Raw genomic sequence first — 27511 nt, 5'->3', positions numbered from 1 at the left:
ATAATATATTGCTATTTATCTATACACAGCAAATAATTAATATATTTTGAAAACTAAAAAAATTTATTTTCTTAATAAAAAAAAAGATTTTAGTGGATATATATTCATAAAATTGTAAAATTTTGTATGTAAAATTTTTTCCAAAACGGGCAGATACTTATTCCAGGATAAAAAACTTTTTTGCTTTTCAAACTTTAACTACAAGTTAACCAACTGAATTATCTAATCTATATTTATTTACATATAAATACAAAAAGCTTTTATAATAAAAATACTACAAAATAATAAAAACTAATTCCATTTAATTTTAGCAAAAAAACAAAACATAGAGATTTAAACATTAGAAAAATGCGACCAGATCTAAAATAAATATTTGTGAAAAGAAAAAAAGACCATATGTATATATTTATATTTCAATAAGAAATAAATGGAAGCCAATAATAAACAGTAACATTAATTTTAAAAGAAGCTAAAACACTAAAAATCCAGGCTATAGGAGATAATCATCCGGTGGCGAACTGCGCTCTAAGATGTTCATAATCCCTTTAAGTAAAAAAATTTTTTAAAAATTAACAAGTTAAATACAAACATGTATAGAGCTTAGTTTTTTTTTATTTTTGCATTCGAACTGTCCCTGTTGGAAACCTTTATGCAAACAGAATAGTACACACATCGGTTTACAGTAAATTATATATACCAACTCAGAGTTTGCGCAGATCATGTTTTTTTTTATTATATATTAATTTAAATTAGCAAATAAACAAATGTAAACTTATGGTATTATAAATATAAAAAAATAAAAATAACTAGAAAGTTCTTTTTACCAAAAGTTTAAACAAAATGCAAGTAAAATGAATAAATATTGTCATTTCTTAAAAAAAAAAGAAGGAAAAAGTAAAATAACAACAAAAGTAGATAACATGACGGCGCTAGTTGCATTATTTAAATCTCTCTCTGTCTCTCTCTCTCTTTACACACACTCACACACACACACACACACACACACACACACACACACACACACACACACACACACACACACTATAAAATTAACTTAGATATAACATTAATTTAAAAATCTTCATTTTCTTATATCAAACTTTAAAGATTTATTAAACAATCCATGTATAATACATTCAGGAATGCTTTAGTAACGAGAGTACTTTCCGAGTCTTAACAAAGAAAGTTAAATACGTAAAAAGAAAAATACGGGAAAAGTACTTATCGGACTGAATCATTCAAATTGGTAATTATTCCACCTTATTGATGATCTTGTCAGTGAAATGTGGAAAAGCAATAGAAAGGCTCTACATTGTCGAGAGAATTATGAACTAGTTGCAATTTAAAAAGGCCTGGAACAAAGACTGTTTCCAAAATTGGCTGTATGGTTTGGTCTAAGTGAAACAGAAACAAAGTAAAACCATACATAAGTTTAAATTAATCAAATATTTATCAGAACAGAATGTCGCATTACTAGATTGGTCAGGAAACATTTTTGACCTAAGCCTTATAGAAAATTTTTGGGCGCTCCTTAAGAAGAAAATATCTATAAAAAATGTTAAGGTGTATTTATAGAAGGTAAGGTATTTATAGAAAGAATTATTTACCACTGAAACCATAATGAACGATTGAAGGCTATGGCAGAAAAAAATATATAAGTATTGATCTTGAATATAATTGTAGTGACTTTTGAACATTAAAATTTATTATCAATTTGTTAAACCCTTTTTATTTGTGATTAAAATATTTATTTCTTTATGAAAAATAATTTTTGAGTACATAAATCACAAGAAAATAGACTTTTAAACTCGTATATGTTATCCGTATAAAATATATCGTGTTGAAGTGAAACCAATCCAAGTGATATTAATTTTAAAATATATAATTTCAAAATTAATAATAAATTTTTAAAAAAACATAATTAAAAAAAAATATATATTTTATTTTAAAGTCTTGTAAAGATGCTTTTTTTCATTTTTTGATGAAAAAATGTCATTTTACAATAACTATTATTAAAATTTTTATTTTAAACTATTATTAAAAACTATTATTAAAAATTAAAATTATATTTTTTTATTAAATGATGATTATTTTTAAAACTTTTAAATAGTTTAACTTCAGACCTAAAATGAAATACTTCAGAAAACTGTTTTTTATATAATATCAGCAACCTGCCTTAAGTTTGAAGGTCTGTAGTTACCCCTAAAAATATTTTTTATTCAAAATTTTTTTTAAATCAAGTGTTATTTTATTATATAGAACACATTAAGAGGGTACCAGGAGATATTATTTAAAAATATCGTTTTTTGAACCACCCTTAGGAAAATTAAGGTTAGACTAAGTCAAATAAGTATCAACCAAGAAGTATACCTTAAAGAGTGTATAAACAAGTGGCTGGTTCCTTTTTATTAAGGACTATAACAAAGATCGTAAATATATAATTGACCTGATTTTTATCACACTATGCTTATATCTGTTTTGTATAAGATATAAAAAAACATTTTTTTAAAAGAAAAAAATACCTCTGTCAAAGCAAAAATACCTCTACTCCAATTTGCAATTTTATGATTGGCCAAGCTGGTCATATTTTTAACAACATCTGCAAGGTTATCACAACTTGCTATGGAAAGGGGACTTACTATTAGTTCGAGAACAATTAGGAGAAGGTTGTGTTATGACTTTGGTCTAGTTGCAAGAAGACCAGCTTAAAAACCTTTATTAACTCCATCTCATGTTTAAAAGTTTTGAGTTTAAAAGACAAGACACCAGAATGGTGGGAACGCGTAATGTTTACAGACAAAAGTACGTTTCAACAAATTAGAAGCACGGGCTATAATTATGTTAGAAGACCTGTGGGAGAATGCCTGAATCCAAAGTATATCATAAAAACAGTAAAACATCCTCCTTCAGTCATGGTATGGGGAGCAATCACAGCGCAAGGCCAATGCGGGTTGCACATCTTTAAAAAAGGTGAAAAAGTCAATGCACAAAAGTTTCTAAGTGTATTGAAAGACAAAGTGAAACTGCGCATGGAAATTACTAAAACCAGCATTTTCCAGCAAGACTCAGCACCTTGTCATACAGCTAAAACAGTTAAGAAGTGGTTTACTGATAATAAAATTGAATTATTATCTAATTGGCCCTTAAGTTCACCCGATCCTAATGTTATCAAAAACTGCTGGAATATAACAAAGCAGAAAGTTGCAGTACATCAGCCAAAATCTGAAGAACATCTTCAAAAAGTTCTTAAAGAAGTGTGGACTAATGAAATCACTTGAGAATTTTGTAAAACATTAGTACATAGTATGCCAAGAAGAATACAAGCCGTGCTTGGTAAGGGACATCCGGCAAAGTATTGAACTATATATATTTAAGTCATTTAAACTGTACTTTTGCTATAATTTGGTGCTATAACTATTATTTTATTGAATATTAACAATTTTTGATAATTTTAATATATTTTTTTTTTCATTTATTTTACATTTTCTATTGTGGTTATTCAATAAAAAATTTACACTGCAAAATTTGAGTTATTTTTTATGATGTGCCTTAATTTTTTGGCCACTACTGTATACATATATATATATATATATATATATATATATATATATATATATATAAATATATATATATATATATATATATATATATATATATATATATATATATATATATATATATATATATATATATATGCTTATAAAATGATAAAAAAGAAATGCAAATTAATCATACAATTGAAGCTGCTTTGCACTTTTTTTAAGCAAACTGTTGTCTTTTTTAACACTAAATAATGCTTCTTTTATGGATTTACATTCATAAGAAGTCTTTCTAAACATCTTTTCCCACACCCACTAAACAAAAAGCATATTAAACATTAATCAAAAAATAACATATTAAACATTAATTTTAATAATAATAACAATAATAATGTAATTAAGATAAAATAAATAAACATCAACATAAAACAAGATTTTCTCTTATTTAGAGGTAAAAAGCTCCATAAGTTAAAGGAGCCACCTCAGTCAAGGTTAGGTTTGCACTGCAGTGCAAACCTAACCTTGACTGAGGTGCAACCTACACCAAAGGTTTTTTTTTAAACTGTTGTTACAACCCCCACAACCTATAGCTCTGTTTGAAAGCAACAAACCTTGACAAGCAAGGTTGTTGTGAAGTGAAATGAGTTGAGCTCTGTATTACTAGAGATATGGTGATGATCAAAATCAGTACTTCTTGTTTTCAACAAAATTTACCAATAAACCTTCATTGAATTATTAGTATAACTATGTTAATGGAAGCTTATAATAATCTTACCAGGCTCTGCGGAGAAACAGATGGGGATAAAATACTTTTGTTTTCTTCATATATAGGGTTATACAAAATCCCATTCATCTCTTGGCGATTCATATATGACCAAAGTGATACTGTGCGCTCTGTTACTTTAGACTGTTCCCTCTGCAGTTGATTATTAAACAAAAAAGTACCTGAACAAAATTTAAAAAAAATATTAATGAACAAAAATAAACAAAGAAAAAATAAAATATAACAACAACAATACCAATAACAATAATAACAATAATAATAACAAAAAAAAAACAAAAAAAACAATTATAATTATAATAGTGAAAACAACAACAATAATTTTGAAATTATCATAGTTAATAATAGCTAGTAGAAAGTATATAAAAAGGTGTAAAGGTGTAAGGTGAAAACACGATATTATTAAAACACAATAGTGCTGAGTGTAGGTGTAAAAGTAAAAGGTGTCGGCTAAGTTTTAGAGCTTCTCATGTGTTAGGTCTCCTTTTTCTTCTCCTATTTGTTTTCCCATTTTAACATTTATTGTTTTTAATCAATACATCGAGAAAATTGAACTTTTTACTAAATAGGTTACGAGAATTGCTTCAAAATGACATTAAAAAATTTAGCAAATTTAGGGAGGCAACATGCATTCAGCAAGAGAGGCATTGAAAAAAGGTCAAAAGTTTCTGATTAATGTATGCATCATTAAAAATTGATTATTTATAATAATACAGAGTAGGATGAATTTACCATACTCAGAAGCATACACATGTTCAGCAAGTAACAACAGCATATCTTCAGTATATTCAAATGATGAAGCATACTGATTCATTATCTAAAAATATTTTTTTAACTACAATAAATGATGTTTATATACAGTTAAAACTTATAATTTATATTTCTATGAATTGTTTGTTGTATTCCAATCTGGAATGCAAAAACTTTTTTGATTTGTTATAAAGAGATATGAACAAAACTCATAACAAAAATAACGCAAGCAACATTTTTTCAAAAATATTAAAACTGAATATTAGAAGTGGATTTTTAAAAGTTAAACTAACAGACACATTATTACATCTAAAAAAATTATTTTTATTTTGTTAATTATATTTATGCATGTTTAAAAGATGTTTAAAACTTGGTAGCAATTTTTAATATTTTATGATATAAAAAACTATTTCTTAACACGGAGTTGTGTAAGACATTTTTTTTTTAGTTTTTAATTCTTAGACTAAATATTAGTAAATAATATTAAATTAAATATTAAATAAGTTTGTTAATGAGTCATACTATAATTATCTAATTTTTGTTGTTGTTTTGTTATTAAAAATAAAAAAAAGATTTTTCACCGTCACAACCTATAATAACAAATATAGTTTTTTAATACAACCTAAATTTTCTTTTTTTTTAATTAAATTTTTTTAGCAAAAGCATTTAGTTGAAATGAATATCTACATCAAATTTTTTTTATAAAATCATTGTCTGGAAAAAGTAAAATGGGATTTCTTTTTTGTCATGACCGTGGTAGTTTTGATGTTGAAATGGGACGTTTTGATATTTAAATGCGTCAATGAAGCAGTCTTAATTTAAAAAACTTTAATTAAAACACGTGCTATAAAGAGTAATTTCAGTAATTGATATAACTGTGTACTTCAAAGCCAATGGTAATAGTTATGAACTAATTTAAAATATTCTTTGACATATTCTATATAATAATACAGGCAGCATATAGTTATAAAAAAATGCCCAAACTGTACAAATAAGTAGAAGGAAAAAAAAGAAAAAGAAAATTGAATTTAAAAAAATAGAAAAAGAACAAAGTAATATTTTTTAAAGTATTATAGATTTAAAAAATGCATCCGTTTATCTTCTGTAACTTAGATATAAGTTTTAAAAAAGCATTAAAACAAAATTTTTCTGCATTGAGATCTTCTTGTAAATCTATAGTTGGGAAAACAAATTTAAAACAATAAAAATTTTGATCTAACCGCTGGGCTACAGTGTCTTGTTATCTAATACTTAACTAGTAATAGTCATCTAATACTTAACTAGTAAAATTAAAGATTTATCAGAAAAAGATTTAGATGAAAAGCTTTTAATATAATAAAGCTAAGTATGTGTGATGTAACCATAATAACTTTTATGAATTGGTAAAATACAGGCTGGGACATTTGCAGAAAAATGTAAATGCATACAATCTTATTTGCTATAATTATGTTTTTTAATATTTATTTATTATAAAAAAAATTTTAATACATTTAGAGCACTTCATGCTAGTCCACACTTATACAGGTACATGAAGGTATACACACAATGAAGTAATAAAGTATATAAATGTATAAAAAATGACAAAAAACTATTTTGTTATTAAGCTTTTACATTAAACTGCAAACGTTGAACATTTATTTTGTTTTTTTAAACTAAAAACAAAGTATTGAGGTATTTTTAAACAGTTTATTACAGAACTAGTTCTATATTCATAATTTACTATTATGAAAACATCGTAGAGCATATTATTATGCTAATTTTGACAAGTTCCAATAGTACCTAGGTACTACAAACATAATAGCCAATGCTTGAACCACTAATCCTTTTTCTATAGGCTCTTTAAATTGTGAATTTAATTAACTAATTGAGCTAACCCAACTTAAGCAGGAGAATAGTTATCACTTGAGGTTTATCATATAAATCAAAAGAAGTGCTGATTTCTCTCAGTAGCAATGACCATATTTTAAGACAATATTTTAACTAATTGTTAAAAGAATGACAACGTAGAGAAAATTTTTTTGACATAACAAAAGTATAACTTTTAAAAGTAAAAGCAGAAAGATAAGTAAAAACAAATTAAAAGCAATGTACATAAATACTCACCTAATAGTGCTCACATCTTGTAAAATCTACTTTATTAGAAAAAATCAAAGAAGTTCTTTTAAACTGGCATTATATAGAGTGTAAATTTATATGAGTAAATTTAGCAATTCGATATATGTAAATATTTTGTGTGGAGTATACTGACTTAAATAGGAATAGACACTGTGGAGTGTACATACATCAACAGGCTTGAATAGACATAGAAGCAGTAGCGTGTACAGCAGGCTCATCAGGCTTCCTGATATATATATATATATATATATATATATATATATATATATATATATATATATATATATATATATATATATATATATATATATATTTAAATAAAACTTCTTTTTATGGATTATTTCTATTTGTTAAAAATATATTTATTTTTATGATATTTCAAGGGAATATTGATACCCTCATTATCAAGTATATAAAAAACCGTTATAAAAAAATAAAACTGCTATATTATACAAAACCGTTTCGGTTTACGAAAAAATGTTCTAAGAGAGTTTTTTGTGACGTAAGAATTTAAACATGGGTTTCCAAAATGATGTTGTCACATAATTGCCATCAACCCGATTAAGACCATTGCCGCGAAAGGTTGTTGTGTTGTATTTCCAACACTTCCTTAACTTTCCTAATAAAACTATTTGTTTCTATTTTAAAGGTATTACCACCATTCCAGTAAAAATTTCCTTGACAAATTTTGGAATGTTAAGCTACAGCTGAATTTTTCCCTTTATCTTGTTGTGAGCTTGTTTAATGCTGGCATATCCGAGACAATATCTTTAGTCCAGTTTCACCAACATAACATTTGCCACAGAAGCACTCTACTTTGTAAACACCGGGATAGGAATTAACTGGTAGTGTAGGTTTATTTTTGGAACTTAGTAGACTTTGGATACTTTATGGAGATTTAAACACTGGTGCGTATCCTGCTTTTTTAAAAACTCTTCTTAACTTAGGACTGATTCCAGGGATCCAGGGTAAAGACACAGATCTTTTTGAAGACATTAGGAAATATTGATTTTTCGTGAGATCTTTTTTGTCGTTAACACTTTCTTTCAAAGACTTAATTAGTTTTTCCAGAATTTTCCTCTCATAGCTGTTTTCTACAGAAACATCAATAAACTATATGTACCATTTTATTGTTGGTAACTGAAACATCAAGATAGTTTAATGTATTGGTTAAGTCGGCAGATTTCATTGTGTATTGAATACTTTTGTATTGTTTGTTAAGCAGATCTAAAAACTTTTGATTTAAAAAGTTTTTATCTAAAAAAAACTTTTGCTCTAAAAAGATTTTATCTAAAAAAAACTTTTGACCTAAAAAGTTTTTATCTAAAAAAAACTTTTGATCTAAAAAGTTTTTATCTAAAAAAAACTTTTGATCTAAAAAGTTTTTAGATCAAAAAATTTTTTTATTAACTCTAAAATTTGCATCACTAAATATTGTCAAGTTTTACTAAAATTTCAAATTTATATCATTAGGTATCGCAATTCAGTACTTCACAAGTATTTGTATTTTATTTTCATGAAAGATTAGTAACTTAGTTACTTGTTATTAGTAACTTGCGATTTGTTAATTAATTACATATTTAATTAATAGTAAACTTATACAACTGATAATTATATAATTAACTTATTCTTTAAATGCGGTAGTGGTGTAGTGGTAAATTGTATGGTGATTGTATGACATGCTTATCATTTAATGTTTCATATTGCAATTTTAACTTATGCAGCACTGTTTCTGTAAATTAAATTCTCATATGACACAGTGATTTTATTTAATTTATTAAGTGAAATTGCTTACACAACATAATTCGATATCATAATTATTAGTATCATAATTCACATATAGTATTAGGCTTTCAAAGGATAAGAGTGCAGTTGCACATTTTAACTGATCATTAGGGTGTTTCATATTTTATCAATTTTCAAAATCGAACTCGCGATTTATAAATTGACTATTTGTATAAAAATAAGTTTGAGCAAAAAAAAAAAAAAAAATTTAATTTTTAGGGTCCCCACCAGTTCGATTTTGGGCCAAAAATGATGGGTGTTTTAAAGACCTTAAAATTTATCGAAATTTTTTTTTTATTCTTTTAAATGTTATATGTTGGATTGAATATTAATCACATAAATGGAGCATGTTGAAAAAATTAAGAAATTAGTCTACAGAATCTTTTAAAATTGGTGAAAAATCCAAATTTTCCATTTTAAAAATCTATTTTATCACTCAATCGCGTATAAAAAACATTTTTGATTTTCTAATAAACTGTTTCCAGACGCGGAAAAATCAATAACCTAGATTTTTTTAATAATAGTGTCAAATGAGGTATATACAGGTCTAAAAAAAATTTATTTTATCCTTCGAGGTAACTTAACCCTTACGCTAACCTTAATAGCCTAATAACAATTGTTTATTTTAGTTATTTTTATAATAAAAAAGACTTAATGAACTTACTGCAACATTGTTAAAAGTGGTATTGTTGTTATTAGTTTTATTGCCTCAAGATTAGAAAGTATATGGTAGCTTTTCAACTTTAAATGATTTTCTTGGTATTGTTGCAAAGTTTTTTTTGGTTTTGTAAAAAATAAAAAATAAAAAAGAATGATATGTTTAAGTATAATTAAATAAAAAATACATATTTACAAATCAATATTACATCATTAAATAAAAGTCATCATTTAAAAACTATATTATCTATTTTGCAATTGCTTGATATGCTAATTGCAAATCTTCTTTAGTCTTTGCCTTGTTAAGGTTTTCTCTCCTTTGGTGAATAGCTAGCAGTAAGTCCTGACGATCGTCTTCATTGTGAACGTTATTTACAAAGTCTGATACAACTTTAATAGATCTTTCAGAAACGTCGTTAACCACTGCAAGGTTGGAAACAAACTGGGAAAAAATCTTAAACTGTTCAGTATACTCCCATAGTGGTGCCGGGCGGTTTAACCAAAGTTTATCATTTAGCTTAGTAAGGTTTAACAAACTAAATATGAACCAAGAGTTTTCTCCCACTAGTTGGGCAATACTTGGTGGTTTTTCTAGGTTAAAGTTAAGAGTTTTTAACAAATTTAATTTTTCGGAATGCCGAAAAAATTCAGGAACTGGTTTCGAAAAGACCATTTTTGCAACTTCTTCTCTCTCTGCAACAGAAATACCTTGGTCTAGAAGAGCCAGCGGAATTAAAGTTTCCATAAATGTGTCAATCAAGGTACCATAAATGTGATTCCATTGAAACCATTGTGACATCAATTCCATTTAAAATTGTTTCAGAATTCTGAACATATTGTTCTACGTAACCTCTATATTTTGTCATTTGCCAATAGGCTTTTATATCTTGGTAAGGCGCAGCGTAAGGTAAAGAGGTTTTTAAAAACCAGACGGTATAAAAGATTGAGATAAACTCAGCAGTAGACTGCACTTCGTTCTTTTGATCGTCTGTCAATTCATAAGACAGTTGCAAACTCAATATCCGAATCTTGAGATAATAAATAGCTTTGGACATAAAACGTGAATGAGACACGCACCCTGGAGCTTGAATTTTAAAACCTCTTTCAGGGCATAAGTACATTAGGGTTAGTTTCAATAACTCCTTGTAGTCTCCTCTGGGAAAAGTGTTTTTTTTTAGAGTAATCTCGCAATATTTTACAGCATCGAGTTTATGGATTTCTAAGAAAGTGGTAGCAATAGATTGAGTGTCATATTTTACAAACTTTGAAGAGTCAATGCTACTTTTAATGTCATTCCAGTTTAATTGGAACCGTTTAAACATTAGGTTTTCTGGAGATTTAGTTTTTCCACTGCACTGTCACAGAAGTGTTTTAGATGTAACTCATAAACATGCCTCCTGCAAGCCAGCTCTAGTAGAATTGAGTTTTGTTTATGACTAAACCTGACATTTGTACCAGAAAGTCTTCCTGTATTTGTAGCTGTTGTATCAAAACATAAACCTTTCACGTCATCACATATTCCATACTCATCCAGTATTTTAACTAAAGCATCGTATTGAGCTTGTCCAGTACCACGATCAATTGCTGGAATGCCAAGGAGCTTCATTTTACCATCAATATTTACCGAGACCGCAAATCGATCTCTTTTTGATTTTATACCTTCTGTGATGTCTTCGATAATTTTTCCATCAAAATGTGCTATTATGGGAAAAGTAGCTTTAGCGGTAGCAATTTTTACATTTTTCTTATATTGTTCAGCATTTTCCCGAATAGATTTTTTTTGAGCTCGCCAAATAGTTGAATGAGACACTGAAAAATCAGCCACATTTCCGCCTGAACTTACGATTAAATCCGTACATACATGCACTAGATCTCTTGATGAAATATTTTTTGAGACTGATGTCATGGCAATATCTTTAACAAAACCTTTCCTTAACTCTTGTTTTGCGTTACTTGGGCCGGGTTGCGATAAATCAAAAGAAATATCTAATTCTGTACTCACGTCACTGATATCTGAGAGAAGCTCTAGATCTGTAGTTGATTCGTCTATTTGGGGTAACTGTTTAATATTACAACTTTTTAAAGGCTTCTTATCTTTATTTACCGTTTTATATCTCATGTCTTTGCTCCCCAAAGTCATTAGACGACTGGACTTTTGGTCTTTTAAAAATTGGATATCAACATAGTATGAAAGTTTATCAAGGCTCGTTTTTTTTAAGATTTCCTTAATATTATCTTTACCAATCCAAAATACCTGCTCCCCCTTCTTTTTGAATTCTTCCCTAGATTTCTCTGCTGCTTTAGAGTCTTCATTCTTACTTTTCTTTAATGTCTCCCAACTATCGATTAAACAAGTAATATTATTCCTGAAAAAATTAAGATAATACATTAAATAAAATAGAAATATTAACTTTAAGATGCACCTTATATTTTGCATTATTAAGCTATAATCCACACATAATAACAACTAAAAAAATTAGTTGCAGTGGTACTACAAAAAAACCTTAATCATCTACTAGCTTATTAAGTTCGAATGATTATACAAATTTATAATAACTATTTTATTATAAATTGAAATTATAAAACTTACCTTATAGATTTATCCGTTAATAATCCATCTTTATAACCTCCGTCTAACCATGGTTTTTTTACTGCAAAAAGAATACAGTTGTCAGGGCAATTGACAAGTCCGGAGCACTTTGCGAATTTATCGGGCCCATCAGTACAACCAATAAACCTTTTGGATGGAGTTAACTTGTTACTAGATCTTTTAAACTGAAAGTTAAGAATTAATTCTTTATTTGTTGCAAAAGTTATCTGAGTTAAGTTTTCTATCAGGCTTTCTTCTTCAAATAAATAAGCTCTAGCTTTTAGTCTCGTAATTTTAGCCATTTTGAATATTATTTAAAAAAATATTAAAGCACTTATTATTAGTAACGCAAATTTAGTTTAAATACTTTGTCTTCGCATTGGAAAGTAGTTGTTAAATTTTAAATTATTATTTAAGTACCTTGGTATATACATTTTCTAAAAATATTTTCCGATCAAATTTCCGGATTTTCAATTTATTGCTCTCTAATGTTTATTAAGTAGGGGCCATTAAGGTTAGTGTCCGGGGCATGTTACTCCATGGATCCAATTATTATTTTTTTTAGACTTCATTTAACACTAATAAAAAAACTATTCAAATTATAGTTTTTTCCGGGTTTGGAAACAGTTTATTAGGGTATAAAAAAAGTTTTTTATACGCCACCGAGTAATAAAATAGGCTTTTGTGAAAGAAAATTTGGATTTTTCACCAATTTCAAAATATTATGTAGACTAACTTCTTTATTTTTTCGACATGCTCCTTTTATGTGATAAACATTCAATCCAACATATAACATTTAAAAAAAAAAAAGATAAATTTAGATAAATTTTAAGGTCCCCGCCAGGCGTTTAAAACACCCGACAATTTTGGCCCAAAATCGAACTGGCGGGGACCCTAAAAATTAAATTTTTTTAATTTTTTTTTGCTCAAACTTATTTTTATACAAATAGTCAATTTATAAATCGATTCGCAAGTTCGATTTCAAAAATTGATAAAATATGAAACACCCTACTGATCATGCATGAACTGTAAAAACCAAAAAAAAAAAGGGAAAAAAAACGTAAACAGAAAAATTTATAATGAATGAAAAAATAAAACGTTAAAAAAATACATAAATTAATTTTTTAATTTAAAAGTATTCTACTCAACAAGACCCACAGTTGAAATATTATTTGAATGAAAAAAAAAGTTTTAATTTTTTCTATCATCATTATGTTAATCTAGACTCTGTAGCAAAATGTTTGAGGTGCGGCTTTAATAGAAACTTTTTTTTTGGATTAATAATTTTGAGATTGTGATCTTTTCTAATGCCTGTTAAGTCATTTAAATTGAAAAAAGTCATGCTAATTGTCAACACATGCAAAGAGCCAAGTTGAAAAACTGTGGTATCATCATTCATTCTGTATTCAACAAACATCAGGTTAAAAAACATTAGCTAAACCTCCAAAAATTATTAGTTAAAAAAACATTAGCTAAACTTCCATATTGTACATAAAAATTCACAAATTTTTTAATTAATATGAAACAAGGCTATGCAACCATTTGATACCATTTGATTTTTTTGTAATTGGTATTGCATGGTATCAAATTGATACTTATGATATTAACATTAAAATTTAAGCATGATATTTAAGCTCATATGTACCCTAATTTTGACAGTCTGAAAAAAGTGTTATAATAACATGACAATAATTAAGAATAAGCATTATAAAAATAGTTTTTATTTATGAAAATATGTTTTTTAGTTTGTAATATTTTACCAAACATGCATAAATGGTCTTTTTTCCACCAAAATATGCTATAGAATTTTTCAGTTTGTAATAATTTACCATACATGCATACATGGTGGAACAAAAACCATGTATGCATGTGATTATTACGAACTAAAAAAACTTATAATTTATAATTTATTAGGAACTAAAAAAATTTATAATTTATAAAACTGTTTTTAGAGTACATATTCTAAGTATTGTAATTTTTAGACTGCTTATCAACACTTTTTTCAGACTGTTTATCAAAATAAGGGTACATGCAATAAGCTAAGAAAAATACATTATTATTTGATGTAAAATCAAAGCACTAGTAAATTAGAGTTGTGTAAGTTGATATTCTGAGGGTCTAGCATTGTGTGGTATTGCTTATATACTAATGTCAATACTATTAGTATCGATTTGATGGAACAAAAAGACTTTTCAAATCTTAAAACAAATCTAATAAGTTTTCAGTATAAGTTAGCAGTATTTACAATAGTTTAATGAAATAAATTAATTTAAAGCAAAAATCTTTCATTAAACTAACATTCTGATACTATAATATTATATACTATATGTAATACAATTTATTAATTATACTTTTTAAGGCTTATTAAGACTAGATTAATTATTGGAAACTTACTAACTTTTAAATAGCACATTTTAACTTTAAAAATAAATTAGAGTTTTAAGAATCAGAATATATTTTTTATTAGATGTTTTAAAAATAACTTTAATAATTTTAATTACCAAAATAAATATTTATAGACATTTAAAGAACAAAAATATTTGTAGACATTTAAAGAAAAAAATATTTACAGACATTTAAAAAAAAAATTTTTTTGTTTATTTTTGTCTCAGATTTAGGTACATTCTAATAAATTCTAAAATTAAAAAAAAAAAATTAAATAATTTATTCCTTTTTTTTCAGCTGTCCACTGTGTATCATATGTTTAATGTTTTGTCTAACATAATATGATTAAACAACCATGATGAAATCTGCAAATAAACAAGTTTTTGTAGAGACAATAATAAAATAAAACTGCACACTTTTAATCTTACCTGATGTAAACAGTCAAGAAACATTAGAAAAACAGGAGCTTGTTCTTTTCTCTTGAAAGAGGACACACCTATCTTTAAGTGACGCTCAGTAAATGGATAGCCTGCCCAAATCCATTCTCGAGTTATAAGAGACTGAAGGCTATAAAGTAAAAAAAAAGTATAATTTAAAAAGGATAAAGTTAAATAAATGTAGACAAATATTTAGAAAGAAAAAAGACTTTAAACATCACAATCATTTATAATATCTCACCCAATAACAGTTCGACATCGATAATCAAGTAATATTTGTGCTAATGATGTTACTAACAATGTACAATCTGTTCCTTTTTCCCCATGAACCAATGTAGGAGAAGCTGAAAAAGTAACAGAAATAATAAATTTATGATCTTTTTTTTTTTTTAAGTAAGGGAAAAAATTTTTGGGTTCTTATATTTTTTTGAAACTTTTAGAAATACTCTTTATCAAATATTTTTTATCAAAGTAATATAGAAAGAAACTTGAAAGTTTAAGGTCATAATTCCAAGCCCAATATTGTTACAGATTAAAGTTTCGTAAAACAGCAGTTTCGAGTAGTCATGAAAAGTTGTTTTAAATTTTATTTAAGCAAAAAATTTTTCAGTTTTTAGATTTTCTTGTTTCAGAGATAACTTCAAATTAATTTAGAAAGAAATCTAAAAGTTTAAGGCCACAATTCCAAGCCCAAAATTATTCAAAATTATTGCAGCTTAGAGTTTCATAAAACAGTTTCAAATATTCATAAAAATTTCATAAAATTTTATTTAAACGAGAGAAATTTTTACATAGTTTTAAATCATTTTGTCTACACTAAAGGAAAAATAATCATGCTTTTAACATGACCATTGCACAATTTTTTTTGCCAAAACCATCTTAGGAGCAATCAAGTTTCTGTACTTTTGAACACTATGCCTCTGTCTTATCTAAACTTATATTAGTATGCTACAGGTATGTTGAGAGAGGTTTTTATGAAATAGAAAAAACCATACCCACTTTAAAAAAGATAAACTTTGACAAGAAAAAAGTCAGCACGCCAACAAGCATTTGAAATATGGTTTGATGAAAGTGATTCATCCACTTTAGTACATTCAAAAAATTAGGCACTGAATGGATGTCTAAATGCAATTATCATTCTTTCAAAATAAAAGATATTTGCATTTCATTTACTTTACTTTAACATTAATAGTTACTTTATTTCATTATTATTTTTTTTCAAATTTTCTTTTATTAATTTTATTTTAATCAATCATATTTACTTGAACTTTGCAACACAAAGGTACAAAAAAATCTTTCCACAAAATAGTTCAACTTTAATACAAATGTGCAAGAGGTATTATAAACATATTCTAAACATGTTCTGAACAAATGCACTTAACACAGCGAACAGCATGGTTAAAAAAAAAATCTTTTGATGTGTGTATTTAGCTCATATATTATATGCCGAGTTTCATAGTTTTTATTTTAAGTTTTTCAAGCATTTTTATGTATTTTTTGTCATGACTGGAGATGCAAAAAATTGTGTTTTTTTGCTATAGTATTATTTTCACAAAATAGTTAAATTACTTATTTTTTATTGGACAAATGGTTAACAAACAAATATATAAACAAATAAAAGTACTAAATCTAATTTTAACATTAATTTTTATGGAATACCTTTACGTTGCGCCATAAAAGCATTAAAATTGTGCCATAAACATTAGAACGCTATTGCTTCTTAAGAATATGAAGAAAAGAAAAAAAAAAAAAAAAAGCTATTTAAAACTTTAAAATAAATGTACATTCACTAGAATACCTTCATAATGTAAGTGTCTTGCTGTATTCAAGGCAGCTATCAAAACTGACTGTACATAACTTAACCAACCACTTGCTTCCAACTTACTGAGCCATGCACTATTTTTATTATCTGTGCATGCATCATAAAGCTTTGATAAGCTTTCACTCAAATAAGTATATGGTTCTATGTTGTGGTAAGTTTGTTTCCATTGTGAATAATGGTCACTTTCTTCAAAACCGCCTCCTACAATTTATTTGAGATTTTATTAAATAAAAACTCTCAAACTTTTTTTTAAATCATAAAAAACATTTAAATGTAATTATTTTAAACCAACCTTTACTTCGATGACTAGAGGCTGCCTGTTGAGACCTGGTATCGATGATGTGGCCTTTCTTGATATGTGCTGAAATCGGAAATGAAAGAAGTTTTTCATCCTCTTTACATCTCTTATTACTTGGACCATTCAAAGGTTGTGAAGAACGCATTAATGGAACCTGAAAGAGGTTTTTTTTAGAAAAAAAATATAAATGGTCTTAACTATAAATGGTTTTTAAAATTTAATTTTTTTTTATTTTTGGCATTTTTTATGATAATTTATGTTAATTCATTTTAAAATAGTTAACAGTAAATAGTAATGATAGAACAATCTTAATAGAACTATGTCAAAGTTTTAAATAAAATAAAACATATTTTTTTATAAATAAATATCTAAAGCAAAATATTTATAATTTTAATACTTACTCCGTTTGAATGCAAATAACAAAGGACTGGAAAACGACCGCCTTGACGAAACTTTGCTGACTTTTTAATCATCTCATTGGTTGCATTTGAAGGCACAATTACTAGGGTAGGATAAGATAAACATATCTATAGGAAAGAAAACATTAATCTAAATATAAATTAATTAGAAAATAAATTTTAAAGTATATAAGAAGTATAGTAAAATGAGATCAAATAAAAAAATTTTAAATATTTTTTACAGGACTTTTTTTTTTAAATAAAGCTGTAGAGAATTTTGAGTTGTATTTAAATATATACGAATTTTTTAGGAAAATTTATTTAATTGAAATAAAACTGTTTCCATTCTACTTTTGGAAAAAATTAGATAGTTCTACATTCTGCACTTGAGGATAATGAAATATATAAGTCAATGGTTAACTAAAACAATACTTAGCTAAATAAAAAGTAACCAATGATAACAATTATAAAAACAACAAATATAAAAAAAAGAAATATTTTATTCTTATGATCATGTTGAGCTGTTAAAAAGTTCTGGAGGGTTGGTCAAGTTGTCACTTGTGACACAACTTGATGCAATTAAACTTTGTGCCTTTTACGTATCAATTTAGTAAGTATGTTTGATAAAATCAAATTTTACATTTTTAATTTTTACACTGATACCATTTAATATTTTGATTAATATAGTTTTATTTTTTATTTCCTAATTTAATTTGATTGTTCTGTTTTTTGTTTTTTTTATAGCATAATCTTTTAATCTTTTATAATCTTTTTTTTAAAATCTGTTTTAAAATCTTACTGAAATATTTCACTGAAATATTTCAGTAAGATGTAAAAAATCTATAGGAAACAAGTTAATAAAATGTTACATAATTACATAATTAGTACCTCATGCTTTGCATTTATATTACTTATTTTCCATGTTTTAAATTCGCCAATAATGTTCGAGTACTCAGTCTTCATATCAAATAATGCCCATCCATCTGATTCAATGTTGAAATTTATTCTATTGACATAGTATGGATAGTAAGAAGCAGCACTCTCTAAATTGAAATATTTCCCCCCCAAGTTTAATTAAAGACAATTTAAAACAAGCTGTTATTTTTTGTAGAAAATAATAAAACACATTGCCAAATAAGAAATTATATTTTGAAATTATTGTACTTTTAAAAATATTATAACACTTATTTTAAAATTAAATATCTTTTCAGTTTCATTTGCTTATTATTTCAACTTGCAGTTTGCTTATTATCTCAAATTGCATGTAGTAATCGACCGGAGCCCTGGCCCCCGCCTCGGCTAAAAATGAGACTTCTTGCAAATCTGGGACAGATACAGTAAAAGGATGCAACTTGTTGAATAAGAAGCCAAGCAAGATTGAGTTTTGGTTTATTGTAATAGAGATGATAGCTCTTTTAAGCATTGACCATGATTAGAGAAACAGCATAAAAGAGGAAGACTAAAGCCTGCTGCTGATGATGATGATGATGCAAACCCAGCCCCGGTCAAATATCAACCCCTGTTGTTTACTACTTGCATGATTTTTTAGAATTTTAGAATATAATTAACTATATAATTTTTTATAATAACAAATAAACAAGAGTTATAATGTTGATTAAATATTCAATATTGAAAATTATCAATAATTTTCAATGTTTTGCATAATTTGACATAATTTGTTAAAAAAACTAAACTAAAAAATACCTAACAAATGTATTATACATATTATTTTAAATTATAAATACATTTATAAATGTACATAATGCACAAATGTGCATAAGCATATTTATAAATAAGTTTGTTAACTAATTAATGGCTTTTTTAAAAGTATAGTTTTGAAATAAATAATGGTATACAGTTATTTAAATAATTTGTATTTGGTAATGGTAAAAATTAACACATTTCAACATACTTCAAAAAAAATGCACATGAATACCTGCTCAAAGTTTTGTGTGTTGGCCTTAAAAATTTTAATAAAAATCACTCTTTATGTGTTCTTTATATAAGAAAAATCTAAGGAACACAAATAAAAAACACACCATCATTTATATTTATATGATGACAATCTGTTACTAATGTATAAAAAATTGGTCTCACACCTTATAAAATGAAATGGTGTTTCAATTATTAAAGATCTTTTTTTACAACAACTAGTATCACATTAAGTGAAAGTTGCTTTAATTAGAGCAGACAATAAAACTTAACAAAACTGTAAAATGTAACAAAAAGCTTTTTTTTTATTGAACAGCAAGCTTATTCCAGGTTTAGTGTGCAACTTTTAACAATGTTTAAACAAATGAAGTTTAAGGCTCAATTTTTTATTAAACAAACAAAAAAATTTATTTAAATTATACATAGAATTTAAATTTAAAAAATAATACCAAGAGCACTTAAGGCTTCAATTGACAAAACAACATTTACAGCATCTTCTTCTTTAGGTATCCTCAGTTTAAATGATGTAAGATCTTTGCAAATAATTGTTAACAAAGAATTACTTGGTGTAATAATCTTTTCGAGATGTTCAATGAATAAGTAGAGAATCTGCAAAATGGACAATATTTTATACATACATACATATATATATATATATATATATATATATATATATATATATATATATATACATACATATATACGTACTCTCACCTAGCAAGGAGAAACAGATGGGTAGTGCGTTGAAGGGGCAAGTTTATTAATTTTTCAATTTTTTCTAAACCTCCTGCCTCCCTCCCCCCCCCCTCCTTAAGCTTATTAGGATCCACCCCCCAAAGTGCCAAGACAAGTTGTGTTTATTTTAAAGAGAATGATTTGTTATTTTACTTAAAGCTTGCTGTCTCCACAGTAGCAATTCTTTCTGAGTCTTTAAAATATACGCCACAATCTACAGACTTTATAATTTATTTAAGGGCATTTAATTCCAAAGAGTTTTAGTAAATGACGTCATTGTAGAACTTCGATAAAAAATCTTAAAAATTTTTTTTGTTAGCAAATTATAGATTTTTTTTTTCTATTATAGATTATTAAAGAACTTGTTTAGTTACTTATCATTATATAAAAATTTGTTTTTTTAATCATAAATTACTATAGAATTTTAAATCAAATTTAAATTATTACTTTTTTGTTATTTTTACGAAGTTCGCATAAAAATAATAATAAAATATTTCAGACATTTTAAGCTTGTTTATTGCTGTAAATTTTGTGTTATATTTGTTATTAAATTATTATTATCCGTATAAAGGTTCAGTTAAAAAAATTATTTTGTATTTTTTAACCTTATAAAAGTTTAATTAACAGCATTTAGGAATTGTTCATAAAGTATGTACACTTGGGTGGGGAAGAGGGGGTCTATAAAGAGCGTATATGAGATGGAGAGCAGGGGGTCAATTATAAAAGTATGGAGACACTAATGTAAAAAAAATTTCATAAAATGTTAGGTATGTAGGTTATGAGCATAGATAGTTTTAGGGAGATGGAGGGTACTCAAAAAAACTATAGCAAAATGTGGAATGGGGGGAGGTGTATGTACATTATGGACGACCGCTTATTTGCTAAACTTTTCATCGGGTTACATATATTCTTGAAATACTTATTTAATCAAGTACATATATATCTAATAAAATTTATTCTATAAAATAAGTATTGCTCGTTTTATTTTATTTTTAAAGTTTAATAATTACTGTTAAAGATTGCAAAAAAAGTGTAGTATTATCGAGTCAATTTTGAAATCGAAATCATTTAACAAAAAACCTTTCATTGTCAATTTTGCTAGTTTTTTGATAAGAGAAATGTAAAATACTTGTCAAATACGACATAAATTAGTCATAATTAATTAATAAAGGAAATATTAAATATAATGTTTTTTAATGTGCGCTTCAACACAATAACAATTTTATTCACCATGTGTCTTAAATTACTGCCATAAAACATTATTTATTGCTTTAATTAATAAAAAGCTGTCTGTTTTATGCTCTGTTATGCATTGATAATCTTAAAATAGCCATTATGTACAAAAAAGTCAATGTTTGTTATTATTACTATTATGAATACGGCGCACATCAGTTTATATTTTAAAGAATGTTACTTAATTTGTAATACCCAAGGCGATATTTATTTCCTTTATTTCAACGCAATAAAGACATTCTTTTTCAAGTGGCATAGTTTTACAATATCCACATTTACACCATTGTTCAGCGCCAACACTTAAACGACTTTAGCGTTAAACATTTTAGTAATATCAAAATTCAAATTTTCCTAGCTGATACGATATTCAACTATTTCATTTCTTTTATTCAAACAGGTTTTTTTTTTTTTTTTACGACATTTTAATCGTTTAGTTATCAAAATCTAAATGCAAAATACAAAATTACCTTAATATTTATATGCAAATCATCAAAACTTATCCATTTCCACTAAATTGACATACTTAATAATATTTTCTAACTATAAATTAAAAAATTCGGCTATTATCTCTAATAAATGATGTCATTTACCAAAATTATTTATTAATTAAAAATTTAAAAATTTTTAAAATGTCATTTCGATAGGAGAACAAAAGCGTCATAGCAATAAACGACTTAGATAAACTAAAAAAAAGTTCCCATTATTTACATAAAAAGAAAAAGATTCAGAATATATAATAAAGTGATCAACGACTTATAAATTTAAGAGTGTAATATAAAAATCTTAATTTTATTTGGTTCTCGCGCTCTATAAAAAAATATTCTTATGTTTAGCTTACTATAAAATTTATAGGAAAGTCATACAATTGATAATAAACACTATTTAAAAAAATAATAAAACATTAACAAATAAAATTGATTCGAAAAAAAAAATTCTACAATGACGTCATTTACTAAAACTCTTTGGAATTAAACGTGCTTGAATAAATTATAAAGTCTGTAGATTGCGGCATATATTTTAAAGACTCCGAGAGAAATGCTACTGTGGAGATGGCGATCTTCAAGTGAAACAACAAAGTTTGTTTTTGTTGGTATACAATTATTATTTTGTTTTATTTAAAAAAATTCTGCCGAATTTTTGTCATTATCTCTAAAATGAGCATAACTTGTCTTGGCACATTGGTATCCCTTTAACCCTTTTATTTTTCAATACTGTCTGGTTTTTATCTTTGTTTTAAAAAAGTTCCATTAAATTTATTTTTTATCAATATAATCCAATAATTAAAAATTATTAATTTATTTATAATTTTATATTAACAATTCTACTACTTAAAATATATTTGAGTATAATTAAATTTAATGTTGTTAAAACTTTTATCAAATAATTATTGAATATTAATAGAAACTAGTAAATTTTCAGCTTTAACAATCATGAACTCATTAATGCGCTTTGTTGATGAATGTATTCATCAAAACTATATTTATCAATTTTTTTGCTTCACTTATTCAAACTAATTTCATTTTACCGATGATAAAAATCCTTTTATCTTAAATGATTGAAGTTCTTATTTTATTACTATTTTAATAAACAAAAATTTATATATTATTTTAATGACAATATAGTAATATATAATAAGTTTATGTTTTTAATATAAACATTTTTTCTTTCATCTGCACTTGGTTAATTTGTTTTATTTTTCACTAAATCTTCTTACTTATTCTCTCGTAAGTTTTAAGCCAAAAATTGCAAATAAATAAATGAATGATTTATAGATTAATCAAAAATTATTAATTGCGCACATTTTTTTCTTCTTTAACTTCAGAGAAGTCCTTGTTTCATTATTATTCAAAATTACTGTATGTAATACAATAATTTTGTCAGAACATAAACTCAAATTATTGTCAGAACATAAACTCAACTGTACTTTTTTTTTCATTCAAACATCTATTATTTTTCTCGTAGCTTTTCCCACCATTTGCAAAGTCATTGCAATGAAATGAATTATTTTTAAATAAATTAAAAATTATCAATTAACTGTTAGCACTTAAAAAAAAAAGCATTGATTTTTTCTTAAATTGTTATTATTTAATGATACGAATTCATTACACTTCAAGCATTAACTTAATTTTTATTTGTAAAGTTTAGTCAAGAAAAACTATTGGGTAAAATCCTTATATTTCAACCAATTTGAAAAAAACTTTGTAGGTCACCATCTCTGATTTTTTTGATTTTTACATATTGTTATGTGCATTATGTAGATAGGTTAAATTTGAAATTTCAGACTTCCAAGTACAATGGTTCAAAAATTATAGCCTAAGAAACATGACACAGTGGCCCCCCTCAATTTATAAATGGTCAAAATAGACTTCAGAACTGTATAACTTCTTTCTCACTTTCAACAAGTGTCTCATTTTTTCTAGAACTATTTTCTGGGTAGTTCTCTTTTTTAAAAAAAGGGTTTTTATTAACTTGTGTTAAATTAGAAAAAAATTATGACTGCCTCAATTTTGGAAAAAATCCTAAAATTGCTAAAATATGCCAAAATGAAACTAACTGTAGCATTATTCTATTCATCCACAAGTCTTTACATATAAGTTTTCTGATTAGCTACTACTGTCTGCTAAAAAAAAAAACAATTGACCGTTATTTCCTTGAGTGGGCCGGTGGAATTGACCACTCGCCTTCGATTCTTTATTTTTCACTCTAGACTATATTGAAGACTATACATATATGTGGCAATCTCATGCAAAAATAAATATTATTGAAAAATATAAAGCACATTACATGGCTCAAACCACAACAGTTTGCACCGTTACTACAAGCAAACAGACCAGCATCAGCAATAAGAAATAATCTAAGAATCAAAAAAGAAAATGTCAAACATTCTTTATCTTAACAAACCTTCTTCAGTAATTGTATTGCAAATGAATGGTATGCATTATCAATCCACATAGTGAATGTCTCTTTGAACTCTTTTAAACCAAGACTCAATAGATTTTTATTATAAACATTGTAAAATTTATCTAACTTTACTTTTTTTTTTGTTGATATTTTGGATTGTTAACTAAATTGTAAATTATTATAAATAAAATATAGTATATGATGTTAAAATGCATATATCATCATATTTGTGCTTTGCGATTCAACTCGCTACAGTATCTATATTACTAGACTACTATTACTATTATTAAACTTATGCAGACAGTTACAACCCAGTAAGCAATGTTATAAAGTTATAACACAAAGCTGGTATTGATTCCTTATACCAGCTTTTGTGCAGCATTTAGTTCAAGTCTACTGGCACAATAACAAACCCGATGCTCAAGGCACAATATATCATTTGTAAACTATCCATCTTGTACACATCACGCTAAAGCATTGCCTATTTTCAAATTTTGCGATGTCATAATACTTAACAATGTCTGGTGTCAAATTTTGATAATTTAAATAGTATATATTATCATCAGTCAGTGTGCTATTTGACAAAAATAAATAAAATTCTTTGTTAATAATAAATTGGTCACAATATTTTGAATAAAGTTGACAGCCACCCCAAAGCCTCTATTTAGGAGTTCCGCCTGGTCTTTTTTTTCTTTTATAACAAAGAATAGGCTTTTTAAAGCATTTTATTGATTTGTTTGATAGTGATTTTACTGCACATCTTTTGACACATCTCTTCGACGGTTTTTGACTCTATGGTTTATTTTGAATGTAATTGTTCATATATCTATAAATTGTAGCTTCCATATTGAAATGGTTCGAAACAACATGCTTTCCATCCTCATGCTTTTTTTGATAAAAGTTGTACACACCACTTTTTTGGGTTTGTTGAGTTAGCGTTTTAAATTGTTATTTAAACAAAAAAATAATCAGACAATTTATATACCACTTGATAGAGGAAAGATAGAGTATTAATTTAATTCCAAATACTAATTTATTTATTTTATTATTTATATAATTATTTTACCATAATTTATATTATATTTATATAACAATTTTATTTTATATAATTTGTATAATATTAATATAAATATTTTATTCATATTTATATAATTATTTTATTATAATTTATATAATCATTTTATCAAACTTACTAATTAATTATGGCTAATTAAAGCTAGTCTCAAATTTTATGGAGGTCTAATGCTCGAAATAGAATATCCAAGCCAAAAAAAATCTGTAAAATATTGTAAAAAAATATTGAAATGAAACTTACCGTGACTTACCATAATTTCCTCAGAAAAACGATCACCAAAAATAATGTGGTGGCTTGTCAAACATAATGTGCCAGTAATTTGTTGTAAACCCTGTCTCAATAAAACAACATTATCCACCTTTGATGTCTTAATTAATTCAGTAAATTCCATTTAAATGTGTTTTGTTATAACTAAATATAGAACTTTGGGAAGTTAAAAACTCTGTATAATAAAAAAAAAAGTAGTATTACAACGCTCAAACTAAGTGATTGCAAATTGCAATATACGGACATATTTCTGGTTATTAAATTCTTAGTTTATCAAAAACTGTGAACATTGTTTTAATGAAATGGTCAATTTATTATATTGCAAAAATTAATAAAGAAACAAAACAATAAATTTACTACAGCAAAAATAATAACAGTCAAAACGTACATATTTTTATTGTTTTTTTAAACACCAGGTAATTTTAGGATTATAAATAAAAAAAAAAGTTATAAAAAAAAAAGTTATAAGAAAAAAAGTTATGTTATAATTATTACTAAAGGTCCGAAAAATTTGCGCTGTAATTTGAAAATCAACCAATAAAAAATTATGCTAAAGCTATTTGCCCATTGTATGAAACAATAATATTGATTTTTGTTTAGGGGAAAAGTTTAAGGAATTATTTAAAAATATAAATGTTTTAAATTAGAAATTTAATTAATTGATAAAAATAATAATAAAAAAGATATATTTAATATCTTTTTTATTATTATTAATAAGTCATTAGAGTTTTTTTGTTTTGTTTTAAAATAATTAAAAAAAAGTTTAGATTAGTTTTTATATACTTTTAAACTCCTGTTTAAAAATTTAATTTAATTTTATATACACATCTGCAAAAAAGTGAACAGCATTTAATTTATAAGAAAATATTGAATAAGATTTAAATAAGATAGAAAAGTATTGTTTATCTTATTTAACGATTTCTTTTATTTAAATATTTGTTCACCGCTAAATTCCTTTAGACTGTAGTGATAAACAATTGGCTTTTAATAATTATATTGTACTTTATTGGGCTTTATTTTTCTAGTTTTATCTGATGATTTGTAAAATGAATTAAAATATTAAAGTTTAAATCATAATCGTTAACAATAATAAAAATAATAGTAATAATATGGTTTTACAATAAGACTTTATATCATAATTCAAGATCAATATAAATATTTTTTTATTGAATAACAGCTATTGAGTTTAGTGATCAAAACAGAGTTATACGGTTTTTAAAAAGCTAAAAATTTAAAGACCGAAAGCATTTCTAGATATCGTAATTTGCAATCATTTATCTCTATATTATTGTTTATCTCTGTATTATCATTTATCTCTGTATTATCATTTATCTCTGTATTATCATTTATCTCCGTATTATCATTTATTTATGTATTATCATTTATCTCTGTATTATCTCTGTATTTAGCCTTGTATTAAAATAGCTAACATCAAAACACTGTGTGTGATTAAATTTAAAATCAGATTCATTATCAGAAACATTTAAATTTTTTTAACAAAATCTTTTTTGTAACAAAACTGACCTTGTATAATGACACAAAATGGCAACACTCAATATGATAATAAGCAATACATGCATTAGCAAGAAATAGCAAAAATCAGTATGCCAGACTTTATTAAAAGTCTTTAACATGATATAAAACATAGATCTTTCCTCACTGCATAAATCTAATGAACATGGTGTTCAAAGTAACTTATCATCAGTTGAATCTTACCTCCTGCAAACCTCATCAGACTGCTCTTTGTAAGACAAATTTAAATTGGTCTGCGTTTCATCATCAAATGTTGGTGGCTATTATTCTTTAATTCC

At 25.8% G+C, this 27511-nt stretch overlaps 1 protein-coding gene across 1 annotated transcript; it reads right to left on the bottom strand.

The window, feature by feature from the left end:
* Positions 1-208: 208 nt before the first annotated feature.
* On the bottom strand, positions 209-25870 carry LOC100215367 (myotubularin-related protein 9). Its single transcript, XM_065796183.1, has 12 exons — positions 25684-25870; positions 19939-20098; positions 18446-18600; positions 17561-17686; positions 17154-17313; positions 16838-17062; positions 15281-15383; positions 15031-15169; positions 5053-5137; positions 4315-4484; positions 3736-3854; positions 209-543 (listed from the first exon to the last, which is right to left on the bottom strand). Exons 1-12 carry the CDS (start codon positions 25822-25824, stop codon positions 504-506), a joined length of 1623 nt encoding a protein of 540 aa, XP_065652255.1. The 5' UTR covers positions 25825-25870; the 3' UTR covers positions 209-503.
* Between the last annotated feature and the right edge of the window lie 1641 nt (positions 25871-27511).

The sequence above is a fragment of the Hydra vulgaris genome, chromosome 04 (genome assembly GCF_038396675.1).
Source record: "Hydra vulgaris chromosome 04, alternate assembly HydraT2T_AEP".
In the NCBI taxonomy this organism is placed as follows: Eukaryota; Metazoa; Cnidaria; class Hydrozoa; order Anthoathecata; family Hydridae; genus Hydra; species Hydra vulgaris.
Note: the sequence above shows the minus strand (reverse complement) of the source record. Positions and strands in the feature narration are given on the sequence as shown.